The sequence below is a fragment of the Manacus candei genome, unplaced genomic scaffold (genome assembly GCF_025592945.1).
Source record: "Manacus candei isolate 608988 ecotype Guabito, Panama unplaced genomic scaffold, ASM2559294v1 h1tg000043l, whole genome shotgun sequence".
NCBI lineage: Eukaryota > Metazoa > Chordata > Aves > Passeriformes > Pipridae > Manacus > Manacus candei.
This window is the reverse complement of record NW_026138091.1, coordinates 17,776,045-17,789,137: the sequence shown is the minus strand read 5'-3', so window position 1 is coordinate 17,789,137 and position 13,093 is coordinate 17,776,045. Positions and strand designations below refer to the sequence as shown.

The 13,093-nt window shown below is 37.0% G+C and overlaps 1 protein-coding gene across 6 annotated transcripts in view; it reads right to left on the bottom strand.

Annotated features, from left to right (window-relative positions):
* CPED1 (cadherin like and PC-esterase domain containing 1) overlaps window positions 1-13,093 on the bottom strand; it is a 146,495-nt gene that overhangs the window by 25,078 nt on the left and 108,324 nt on the right. For all 6 annotated transcript variants that reach the window (XR_007905883.1, XM_051795420.1, XM_051795422.1 and 3 more), the window contains one exon: window positions 2,204-2,321. Coding sequence is in view for 5 of the 6 variants with exons in the window: in XM_051795420.1 (XP_051651380.1) it covers window positions 2,204-2,321 (118 nt within the window). In the remaining variant the exon portion in view is untranslated. The remainder of the gene's footprint in view (window positions 1-2,203; window positions 2,322-13,093) is intronic.

The following is a 13,093-nucleotide window of genomic DNA, read 5'->3' as shown; positions in this document are numbered from 1 at the left end:
TAGCCTGGTTCAAACCCCATGTGAATCAAGGGAGATTTTCGGAAAGAAAAAAGATTTTTTTTGCTCTAAAAATTGTAATTTCATTCTATGATGTAAACAAGAAGGAAAGAAACCTCTGCTGTCGAATATTTCAATTTGCATTTAGTGATTAGAGAGAGAGTAAGAGAGAGAAAGAGACAGAAATGATGTAAATTGAGTGCATATTTCGTAAGGTGCTGAGCTTCCTCTAAAGAATAGTGTCATAGTAACTAGGAGAGGAGGAAGCCACTTCTGCCTTTGGTCAGATCCTGAACTACTGTCCCTGCTCTACATCAAAGGACTAGAAATGAGGCATGAAATCCGAATTGTATGGAATTGCAAAGCAGACTTCTAAGTTTTACCATTAGTGTCAGAGGAGGTAAAGTTTCATCTCTAACTCTGCTGCTCCACCTCAGCCTTTTTCCATGTATGCACAAACACAAGTTTTTCTCAGCACAGATAGATTTTGCAGTGGTAGTACCTCAGTATCCCTATAAAACTAAGCTCTTCCCTGGCATAAGAACAGGGTATGGTGCCACCTTACTTCTGCAGAAGTTTTGAGTTGTCTTCTGAGGGGAAATGACATTGCTTGGCTTCTCTGAAACTTTAACTTATTTAAGTGAAAGAGTTGTTTCTGCTTTAGCAGGGAATTTGCCATGGCTTCCATATGTGTTAGGAAAATGTTCACTGCCAAGATTGGTATACCATTCGGTTGTTACAAATTTGGAATGGTTTTCCACATAAAGACATGCTTTCCAGTTCCACTTGGAAGTTGTGACACACAGTAAAACTACATGGCCACTTGTTGCCAGATACTGCAAACCCCAGTTCTAGGTTCATTAGACACTTGACAGTCTTCACTTTCTAAGCATAAATTATCTTTTCCTGTTTAATATACTTTTCCTTTGAGACTGCACCTCCTGAAGTTTGTTTGAACTTTAATTGTGTATAGTATTCACAATAAGGCTGTAAAAGATATTTTATATTAAGCCTCATTTAGCTAGATGCAGTATTCAAAAGGAGTATGCTATATATCAGGAGAAAGAGACTGTCGGCCCCAGAAGGATTCAGTGGATTTGGTCTGGGCTTTCTAGTCACAAATGCTATGTCCTGATATAGTGGCATCGGATGATTCACAACTTGTGTGATTAAAATATGCTGCTAGGTACAACAGTGTCTCTTTTGTGCTTTCCCTCTGTATAACACAAATTTAATATATGCCTCTGTTTCACATGATATGATGCATTCAGGCAGTTCCCACATTCCTGTAACTTTTTATTGATTGTTCCATGAGTTTGTGCAAATTTACTGCTGTGAGAAGTACAGATAAAGATAAAGAATACAGTTGTGTCAATAGACCATAAAGGAGTGTTGGGTTATTTTTCATTTCTCTAATAAAGGATTGAACAAAGTTACTTACTGTCTAATACAGCAACAACTTAAGCTATGAATGACCACACACCTGAGTAGTTAAAGTACACCTGAATAAATCTTTATGCAACTGTGACCTTAACATGAGTACATGCCTGACATTCTGTTGTAATCTGAGTTCACACTAAACCAAAGACATGTCTTGATTGCATTTCTTATTGTAGAATGTTTAATTTGTCCATCTTGTAGGTATAACTATATGTAAAACTAAAAACTGGTTTTGTGTCTCCAATATATAAATGGAAGTATACCATTCAAATGAATCAAAATGTTGTATTCTTTTTCTAAAGTTAAGTTTTGAGTAGACAATCCCTTCTGGTTTGAATAAAACATCTGAGATTGGCTCAGTTGGTCTGAACAGGGTTCTAATAATGTCAAGGTATGCCAAGATACCTGTATGGGTTATTCACTTAAGAGCTGGACTCAATGATCCTTGTTGTTCCTTTCCAACTCAAAATATTCTGTGATTCGGTGATTTTTATTTTAATTGGTTTCAATAGGAATATTTCAATGCATTGTAAAGGCTATATGACAATAACACAAGCAATGGTGGATCATTGATTAGAAACTTATTAACAAAACATTCTCACATAAACAACCTGATTTTAAAAATCAGTAACTGTTACAAGTGATTAGTTCAATTTATTGTGCGTAGGTTAGTGCATGTCTATAGCAAAAAGTAAATACTGTTTCTAGTTCTTCTTTGATGAGGTGCATGAGTTAATTTTCAGAAGAAAGGGGATAAAGTACAAACCTTTTGTGTCTCCAGCTTCACAGGTCTTAAACACTGTCTGTGAAATTGCTGAGAGGTATTCATGAGACAGAGGCTGCAAGCCACAGGACTCCTCTGGGTGAATTTTGGAACCACAGTCCTGAATTAAATGAAATATGTGAAAATTACAGCAGTGTGCCCATCCACATAACTTTGAAATCCTCTTCAAGCACATTTAAAGAGGAAAAAAACATATTTGGGGTTGGTTCTGGAGTTCATTCATCCTTTACTCTTCAATATATAGGTTAATATGAAATTTATTATTCTTTTTCCATTCAGACAAGGGTTTTGTAATAAATTATCCCAATCCACAGTAAACATACAAAATATTACATTTGCTAAAGACACAAGAAATTTTATTGAGGCAAACATAAATAACTTTCACAAAATATTATATTGTCTCTACTTACGGCATATAAGTATATATAATATATATATATATAAGTATATATAATACAAACTGCATGAAAAATGGAGTGGACCTTTCTGGCTAAATGCAATGATAAGATAATATTCAGTAATTCAAAATTTGCCTTTTTAAAAAATTGCATATGCTTAGTACTACTAATTACTTACAAACTACACAAATGTAAAGACACTTTTACTGGAGTGTGTCCATTTCAAGAAGGACTATTCTTGAAACATAAAGAATACTGAAATGCAATTTCTCCAAAAAGAACAAAAGTATTTCATTAGTATTTTCTTCACTGAAGCAGGCCAATTTCTATTTTCTAAAATGACATTAAAATTAATTTCACAGTTGTCATATAATATCATTCACTGTTGCCATGAAATTATGCTACATCTAGGATGTTATGCCTAAATTACACCAATGAGAAAATTACAGTTAAGTCTGAGTAGGGTGTAGGTGAATCTTGACAGCTAGTAGAATATGTGCAACTGATACAGATGGCAATATGAACACATCCTGGAATTTAGTAAATACTGGTAGTTCTTGATTATGCAATCAAAAAACCAAAGTGAAATATTTGTCTCAAAATTAATCTGATCTCATTAAATTGCATGGTGGCAGAAACAAAAGTCTTCCCACTGACTTCAAGAGGTTAAGGTAATTTTTGTGCACACATAGGCAGAGAAATAGTGGGTATTTCTGGGTTGTCCTGTTCTCTGCTTAATCTCTGTAACTAGCGGCAGCTGTTATGACAAAAGGAATGGCATAGTGTCTTCTAGTGTTAAATGTGATGCTGTCTTGGAGCCTCTGGGTCTGGACACACCGTACAGCTATTTGACAGTATTACTTCAAATAACATTAACAACAGAAAGTTCCTACCTTGCAGTAATACAATTTGCACAGGACTTCACAAGAAAATCCAAAATTCCTGAATGTACTGCCATTGCTCTCAACACAGTGCCATAAAATAACAGGGATTTTCTTGTTCATATCTCTGCCCAGGGTATGTGTTTAAACAAACAAGATTTTTTTTTTAATTACATTTCTTTACCATTAACAGCAGTTTCATGTGGCTAGTTACCTACTAATTACAATCAATATGCAGGGAACTATGTCACTTTTGACTTTGTTGTGTTTTCAAAGTATGCGAACCATGAATTTTAAAGGATGCTGTTTGTGTTTAATATGTAATTCACATCTAAACTATCAGGTCACAAGTGATTGTGAATCCCTGAACAAAGCTTATTTGTTTCATCTTTACCTTTGTAGGAGACCAATCCTTTACCACCACTGACATATTTAATATAATGTGCAGCTACAGATTTTACCACAGCTCCATCAGTCTATGGCACATTAAGGGCTTTTCAAACTGCCTGCAGATTTTTTATTGTTTTTTGCAGGTGCTGCAGTGACATGAAATTTTTCTTGCCTTGCCCAAAGATGAAACATCTTGTGATCTTAAGTATGTTTACAAAAGATCACTCATGGCAAAGATGAGAGCAAGACATGTAAACATAAATGATAGCTTCTGCTCTGTGTCTGTTCTCCCTGCAAGCCTTCATATTTGGATGGGAGATATAAGAAGGCCCTTGCAATGTCTGGACTAGAATCAAAGGAAAAATTCCCCTGCATTATGTACTTTAGTGCATATCTAGAATGACACTTTATAAGATTGATTTGGCAATTGATTTGGCATTTCACTAGTAAACTTTCTTTTATCTTTATGGAAGATCATCTGGACACTAGCAAATAAAAGAGGAATAAAGCTTTCTTCTCTATATCTAGATAGTTTTTAGTCATCATTGGTTGATACTTAGAGAGTGAATATTTCCACTGTGTGAAATGACAATTGTTTCTGTTTCAGACCACACTACAGTGAACCTGATTTTTCATAAAGTTTTAGCATTTAAAAGATCACAAAGATTTCTGAGCCTGCTACTTTACAGTTTTCTCAAACTACTAATTCATGTTATTTCATTTATTTATAGTCTGTGTGCCTGATTTAATAAGAATTTTGTTTGTTTAGTTCACCTTTCAATAACCACACACTATATTTCCTCTCAATTATATACTTATGTATATACATAAACATAATGCAGACTTAGTTTCACTCAGGTACACGTTAATATTAAAAAACCCCAAATCCAGAATCAGTTTTAAAATTGTATGGGGGAGATAGAGAGAGAGGTAAACAAAGCATTATAAAGGTGACCCACACTCATGCAGCTAATATGGCATGAGTATCATATAGCTAATACCATCATAGATGCAGCCATGCTTTAGATTAAGGAATCTAAATTAACTATTAATGGATTTTTAATTACTGTTGTACCTTTTTACCATCTCCACCCTAATAAAAGAGTGATTACTCTGAAATTGCAGCAATTGCCTACAGACTAACCCCATAAACTTTCACCAAACTAGAAGCAGTTAAAAAGAGAGAAAGTAAGCAGCCTGAGACTTCCCTGGAAAAAGTCTTATCAAGCAAAGGACAAATGGTCTATCTGTGTTTGTTTGAACACTCGGTGCTCCAGCAGTGACAGAGCATCACAAAAAAATAAAGTTACTTTTAGCATCTACAGCTGCTGCTACCTGTCATCTCAAAAAGGCATTTTAAATAGAAAGGTAGGATTTTCAGCATTTTTCTGGAATAACCCAACTCTGTCCATTTAAAGCTGTTGCTAAATCTATAATTTTTGGTGGAAGTAGACTTATGTTAATGAATTGAATGCCTTGGAAACTCCCACCCAGGATGACTGTATCTAGACTGTATCTAGACTGAGCAAGGTCTACAGTTTGGTCAATAATAGTTCTTGGTGCATTTGTATGAAACTCCCTAGCAATCAAAAGGAGTGGTGGGCTCAACATTTTGAAAACCAGGCAATTTCTGCATTTCTGAAACTGTACCCAGCCCAAATCACTGAAGAGTACCCCTACCAGTCTAATAAAGGATCAGAGTATCGGAATGTTTTAAGCTAAACAACAAGAGAAATATAACTAAGCTCACAGGAATTCATTTTAGCATTGCATACAACCAACATGTAGCCAAAATCCTGCCTTTTTCTTACATCCAGAGCCCATGCATGTCTGGGAACTAATGGATGAGATAAACCTCATTGATTATTCTTGATAAAGAAGGGAGGAGACCTCCCCACCTGTCAGTTCTGCCCCTGCAGTGCCACAGCCAGCATTGCCCGTCAGCACAGCAGGTCACTCAGCTACCTCCCCTCAGGCACCACAGCCCTGCCTCCTCTCACGGTGCTGCCAGGACTGCCTTACTCCTTTTGACTGTTTGCATTTTAGACATGACAGAACAAAACTTCGTGTGAAAGAGGTAATTTAGAACACTTTTCTGTTGGTCTTTGTAGGTTCACTGACTTAACTTTATTTGATCTGTTTCTATTTTAGCTGACCTGAGTTTCTCATGAAATCTTTTCATGTCTCTTTAGTCCATCTTTTTCTGCTATTTTACACATAACTAAAACTGGATGAAAAGTGATTAAAAATGATACTATAGAAGGAATTTCAATAAAGTTAGTCAAAGAGTGAGCTCATGAAATAGTGAAACTGTATCTTACTGCTAGGGCATAAATTGTGAGCAGACGGATTAGTTCCACTCTATCAACTTTCTTAATATGGCAGTAATAAATGAAGGAACAGTTGGCATATTGACTTCTATTCAACTGTCTCCCTCTGTCTGGCTGCATTATTCAGTGATAGATGAACCTCCAAAGATTCACAGCTTCAGGCTGGTTCAGTTCAACACCCAAACTGACTACACTGAACTGAAACTCATGGGTGTACAAAACAGGTATAGAGATCTGTCATAAGGAGAGGCATTCTTACAAGAAATTTCAGTACGTTATTGTTTTTGACTGGGGCATAATGACTATTGTTAGCCATCAAGCACTAAGACATAGATGAAGACATTGCCTGCATCAAAAGACACACAAAGTCATAAAACAGAGAATATAGGATTAATGGGATGAACTGATGGAGTAATGTGCTGCAACTATGATTTAAAGGAAAGAAACTGCCACCACTGTATTTTTTAAGGAACTTAATGTGTTCCATCTGCAAAAATGGGATAATAGCTCCCCAAAGACCCCAAAGACACTGTCATAAATATCACATTAAAAGACTACAAGATGCTCAGTTCCCCACAGATCTGGTAGGGACCATAAAAACACTTTAGAGAAGGAGTCTGGGCACTCGAAGATTTGGAATACACAGTACACAGACATCAGCAGGAGTCCAGGAAGGATATGAAAAGCTGAGATACTGACCATATTGTTGGGCATGGTGGAGACATCAGAGAACAGTTTGAAATGTGGACAAAGTACAGCCATCAGTCTAAATTGCTTTCCAGTTCTTAATGGAACTATTCATGTTGTTGATATAATTAATATTACTGTGTCTTAAGAATACAATAATACCCTGAACTGTGGGTCTCAATCACAGACTTCTGTATATAAAATTTCTTTGAGAATAATGTCATATGCTTTAACCAGTGGCAGAAGAATTTCATAACTACACAGTATCTTTACTAATTGCTAAAGAACTTTTGAAAATTCCAGTAGGTGCCTCTCTACAAAGACAACTGACTCAAAGCTCTTACAATTTATGGACAAATAAATTTCATCTTGATACTAAAGCAGATGCAGTGGCTTCCTCTGCACTGAGAATGCCAACCTCACAGAAAGCTAAGAAACTGTTTTGAGAAATAAGTACTATCTATTAAGAAAAAATATTACAAATTTCATATCACTTTTTAAATATCTTTTACGTGTATGGGGAATATAAAAGGATCCTTTTCTTCTGTGGAGGATTTTGATTCAATTTCACTTTACATGGATGTGATATCAGTTAGACCCTATCTACCTTCCTGCTTCCAAACACTCAATAGCTCCAAGTTCTGCGTTTGTGAGCTAAAAAGCACAACTCTTAATCTAGCAGAGTCTTGTGAATTAGGACTCTGAACTGCTCAGAGATCCATCAGAATTAGTTGAAGTAAGACAACTGAATGTAAAATCCAACTCTATTAAGAATGGAATAATATAAACTTAAATTTTGGAAAATGTTTCAAAATGTACCTAAATATAATTACAGAGACTTTTTTCCAGTATTGGTTGCTAACATCTGCATGGATTTCTAAAGTGCTTTCTTAGCATACATGTTTTCCTCATGCAGTTAATGCTATTTTTCCCAAGCAAGAACAGTGATGATTTCCAGCTTGTATGCTTTATAAACAAAGTACACAAAGCAAGAAAAAAAAAAAGGAATAAAAAGAATTTAGTATGTTTTCCTCCCTAAAAATAAAGATAAAATAGGGAAAAGTAATAGCAGATAAAGACAGGCATTTTGCTGTTTACATACTGGTGGTTTTTAGTTTAAAAAGTGATATGGTACTGCTGACCTGAAGACTTTAGGAGCTGCATTGATTTTGGATTTTCCCTTAGTCCTTTTCTTTATCCCTCTCTTTTCTCAGTACTAGCTCTGAATGTGAACTGATTTGAAGTTTGCCAAGTCCACTATCTGAAAGCAGGGAATAGCTTGAGAAAACTGTGTGCTTTGACAGCGCAAGAAGTAAATATTTTATGTGATAACCAAAGGAATTGTTAGGTATTTATGATTTTCTCAATAAAGTGTTGATGTGATTGTGATTGTTTTCTCTGCTAATTAAGTAAAAAATGTACTATACTAGCTGGGAAATCCCACAGCCTTGTGGCTATTTTTAAGGAGTATTCAGAGTTATTGGTTGTATGGCATTCACAGTTCACATTGCAGAGAGATCTATACCCCTTCCTATGTGCGAGAGGTGCTTGAGCTCTAGACTTGTCCCTTTGATTTTAGACTAAGACCTTTATATCACAGCCGTGGAAGACACAGCAGAACTTCTCAGACTGAACAGTTATCATTACATTCAGAAAGTATGAAAGGGGATGAGAGAAAATAATGAGTTGAAAAGCATTACTGTTCCTTCATGAATTCTGAGATTGAATACTCTAAGAATGAATTCAATGCATTGAAAAAACATATGTGAGCCAAGGACTCAGTCCAGTGAGCTATGCATCTGCCAACGCTACTGTTAAAGCTGCTATTTGCAGTATCAAGGCTTGCAGAGATGAACTCATTTTTTTAGGGTATACCATACCAGAGGTACTTCCTTCTCATTTCTAATACCAAATCCTTTAGACCTTGAAAGAATATCTATTAACTTTATTTAGGGCCTGGAGTATAGTGAGGTTAGGATTCCAAGGAGAGATTTAGGATGTTTGAATCCAATTCACAACTCTGCCTCTTATTTTCTGAATCTTGTAGCTTCATCCAACACTACTTACCCTTGTAATGTATCATCTCAAAAGTCTGACTTGCCACAATCCTCCTAAGTGCCTGTTTTCCTCCAGTGGGCATAGGCAAAGCCACCCATAGCTCACAGAGCTATTTGAGTCAGCCCATTTAGCACTAACAGAGTTTAAAAATACCTTTGCCAACAGTGCTCGATCTTATAGGTGTTGTCAGGACATTACTGGGAGTGGGCAGTACATAAACATTAACTGGTATTTCCCTGGGAGAACATTTCCCTATGATACAGCAAACGTAGTTTAAAGTCCCTCTTTGGAATGACTGGCTGCAAAGATTTCAGTTCACTCTCCCAATGTTTTCCTTCCAGTTAGGGGGCTACAGGCTATTCTGGGCAGTTGTTTCAGTCTCTCCCAGGGAAGCTGTTTGCATTTGTTTTGTACATACAATTAAATACTGACTTGTAAAGAGCCTTGAAGTAGGTACTTAGATCCCTGAGAGAGCATGTGGCAATTCACACTGAAGGACAGATTCTCCTGTAACCCAACAGGATATATAACTCCCACAGAAATGTAAATCTAACATCTATTTCTTTCTCTATTATTTTCTGCAGAGCAATACATCTGACACCCTAATCACTGTGCTGACATGTGGAGAATCTTGTTTTTACAAGCTGAAGTCTTCTATTTCAATTTTTAAAAAGGGTTGTACTCAAATGCTTCTTTTGGTGTGTGCTTTCTTCCCCTCAGTTATATCAGATGCTCTACTAAAAAACATATTAAACCTTTCTCTGCAAGCTTTACCTCACTAACACTCCCTACACTGTGCAAAAGGAACCTCGTTACACTGCCTGGACATGGCCTGTTTCCCTAGGCCTCATGATGCTAAAATGTATCTCTCCCCAACTGATTGTTCTGCATTCTCCTGCACATTCCCTGAACATCACAAAAGGCATGTAACACTACTTTTTTCAGCAAAATATTAATGATGAATAGTAAACTGGTGACTGCCAAACAGGATGAAAGAAAAAAAGAAGAAGAAGAAGAAGAAACATTGGGATTTCCTTGCTTATTCTAAATTGGTCCCAATGACTGAAAAGGTATTAGTGAGCCATGGATGGACTGAAGGCAAGATTTCAAGAGGTTTGTTACCTTGGGGAAGCAGACAGAAACAAAGCTAAAGAAATAATAAATACATGGACTAGATATATTCATAAAAAAAACCTCAACAAACAGAACAGTTTGTTACTTGATTTATTTATGTCATACTGACTTCAGGGTAAATTAAAATGGTTTTTGTTCAAGGAATTACTGCACCCACTGTTTTATACAGAAATTCTGTTCTCTATGGCATACTAGGTTTTGGAATACACATCAGAGCCATGCATGGTCTGGGGAACATTGAGGAAGCTCAGAAACACCAAGTAGATTTCTGAAACTGTTTTCCTAGACAGTGGCAAAAAATCCAATGAGTTCCTGCCTTTCATGTAAAAGTAAGTGCCTACATATGCGTGGAGTCTTCACTTTAACGGGAAGCACACTTGTATCTGGTGGACAGCAGGAGGTATTTCCCTTTGCATACGTACAGATTGCACTGATGCAAATGTTTGAAGAGCCAGAGCACATGGCCAGCTTCGTGGAGCCATGGGCTTTGATGCTGGTTGTCTTTAATCTCTCTGTGTCTCAGGGAACACGCGGGGTCAGATGCTGAGAGGAGTCGTGTTGAACACTCGAGTCAACTCCCCAAAGCTAAACACCCTCCACTTCGGAAAACAATATCCCTGGTGAAAGAACGTAAACTCACTCTCAAGTGAGAGTGTTCCAAATGGTTTCTCTGCTCAAGTGTGCGCTGAAAAATATCACCCACCTATAGAGGTTTAGAGGGACACAGGGCAGTGCCATTGGGTCAGACCTGAGCTGAGCCTGGAGAGGTCTTTTCTGCAGAAGGCCATCTCATCTGAATGGTGCTAAGAAGAAAAACATCTGAAATGGGTGTGTGCTCGTTGCAATGCCCCCACTCTGGGCAAGGATGATCCCCATACCTTGTGCTTTCCTGGCAGCTCAGTGGGAGGCAAGTCATAGTGGCTGGCAGTTTTGCAAGCAGCTGTCTGACCCTTCTGTTTTGGGTCTGTTTTTAAAAGGACCTTTGACAAAGGTCCCATTTCTGAAGAATCAGCCTCTGAGGCTTTTCTGGTCAAATATCAGACCCTTCTCTTATTAAAACATTAGGCTGTTTATTTATGAGTTAAGAGACCTTGAGAAAGTATATTTTTAGAAAGAGAGCATTTAGACAAATCTTTCTAACTGCAACCAGCAAATATTTTATAAAAAACCTATTACTGGTGTAAGGTTTAGAGCCTTTTTGCATACAAAACAAAATGTTAGGGCTAAAACTAAGAATGTGTAAATGATGTTAGAGAAAGCATTCATGCAAATGTCCAGAACACATAGGCAGTGCATGGATAGGTCTCCATTTCACACTACGTGTGACTCCCATTGAAGCCACTTATATTCAGAAGGTGATATATAAGCCTATGGTAGTGCAGAAAGGATGACTACGCCTTTTTTCTGTATGTGTGAAAGAGAGCGAGACAATGGGAAGATTTAAGAAGTGGTGGGTGGTTTTTTTTCTCTTTTTTTTCCTTTTCAGTTTAAAGCTTCAGTAAAAATAAAAATACTTGAAAGGAAATCAGTCAACATTATTTGAGATTAAAGTTTCTTGGACAATGCACATAATGAAGACTATATCAAACCAGAAAAGATAAATGTATTTACAGGCAGAATCTGGTTGTCATTTATATTTCCCTTATACCACACTGTGGCTTACCATAAAAAGAATGAAGTAATTGGAGGACCGATGTGACTTTGAAAATCAATATGTATTTAATTGAAAAGAGCCTTTGAGCTAGAATATTTTCCTTGCTGTCTAATAGCTATGTCCAGCAGTAAATTTCACATATCCCCAGATACTTGTTTAATATACACAGCTGGGAGACAGGAGTAAGACAGGCAAATTTGTTTTCCTAGAACACCTACAAATCTAGCCATGTAATAATTTATTTTCTAAACTATAATGGTGTCAAAATTGACGCTAATGAATGTGCAGCACACTGGCTGCTATAATCACAGAAGTGAATTTCATGGATTTTTATTAAGCATGATCTTTTTCAAAAGATACTGTTTAAAGGTTTGCCTTCTGGTGCACAGCAGACTGAAAATGTAGCTTCCTTACAGCTTGATGGCTTATTGAGCAGCAGACTGCATGCAGGTAGCTTTCACACATGGACAGAAACAGATTGCATGCAGTTAGTGCCAAATGAGCAGACTGAAGTTAGAATTCACCCTGCTTTCTCCAACAGCCTGCTCGCAGTAATTTACTACTACACGCCCTTTTCATTCACCTAAAGTAATAAAGCAGCCACTAGCTGAACAAGGTTGCCCTCAAAAAAACCATCTAATTACTTCTGAAACCTGAATAATGGGCTTAGTGACGATATTTATTCTACTGCACAAGGCACGATAAGTGACACTGAGCTGAAGCCTTACTCTGATCAACACTGAGATTACATTATCCCAGAGATAATGTAATTTAAAATTAAAATTAAAAACTTAAAAATTGACATTTAGGCTCTCTCAACAATGTATTAAGGCAGTGAACTACAGCCTATTAATCATCAAAGTTCCCCTGACCTACACAAATATTTTTATACAGTAATTCATTCTCCCTAATAGATAGATGTCTGGAAGATCTCTGTGATTCACTTCGAGTCTGGAGAGCAATGAAGAGGCAGATAATGCAGCCAGTGCAGCACCACAAACATAAATAAATCAAAGTGACTCAAATTGTTTTCACTGAAATGTCAGAAACATGTTAACAACTGTTTTTCTTGCAAGGACAGAGGCTACACTTGGATCTGGGCAATTTTCCAGGCCCAGGTGGAACCCACTCACCGAGATTCAGCACTTCAAAGAAATAACTCTGTGTGGAGCTAGAGACTCCTCCACCTTTCATATGTATTTTGAGTCAGCCTGTGAGGTGTTTTGTGTTTAACTTTCTTGTGTCCACTAATAAAATGAATTACTGTAAATTTAGGCTTCTGGTGACATGGAACAAGTTTTCCTTCAGCAAAGTAGGCATGGACAGCAAACCCTCCCACA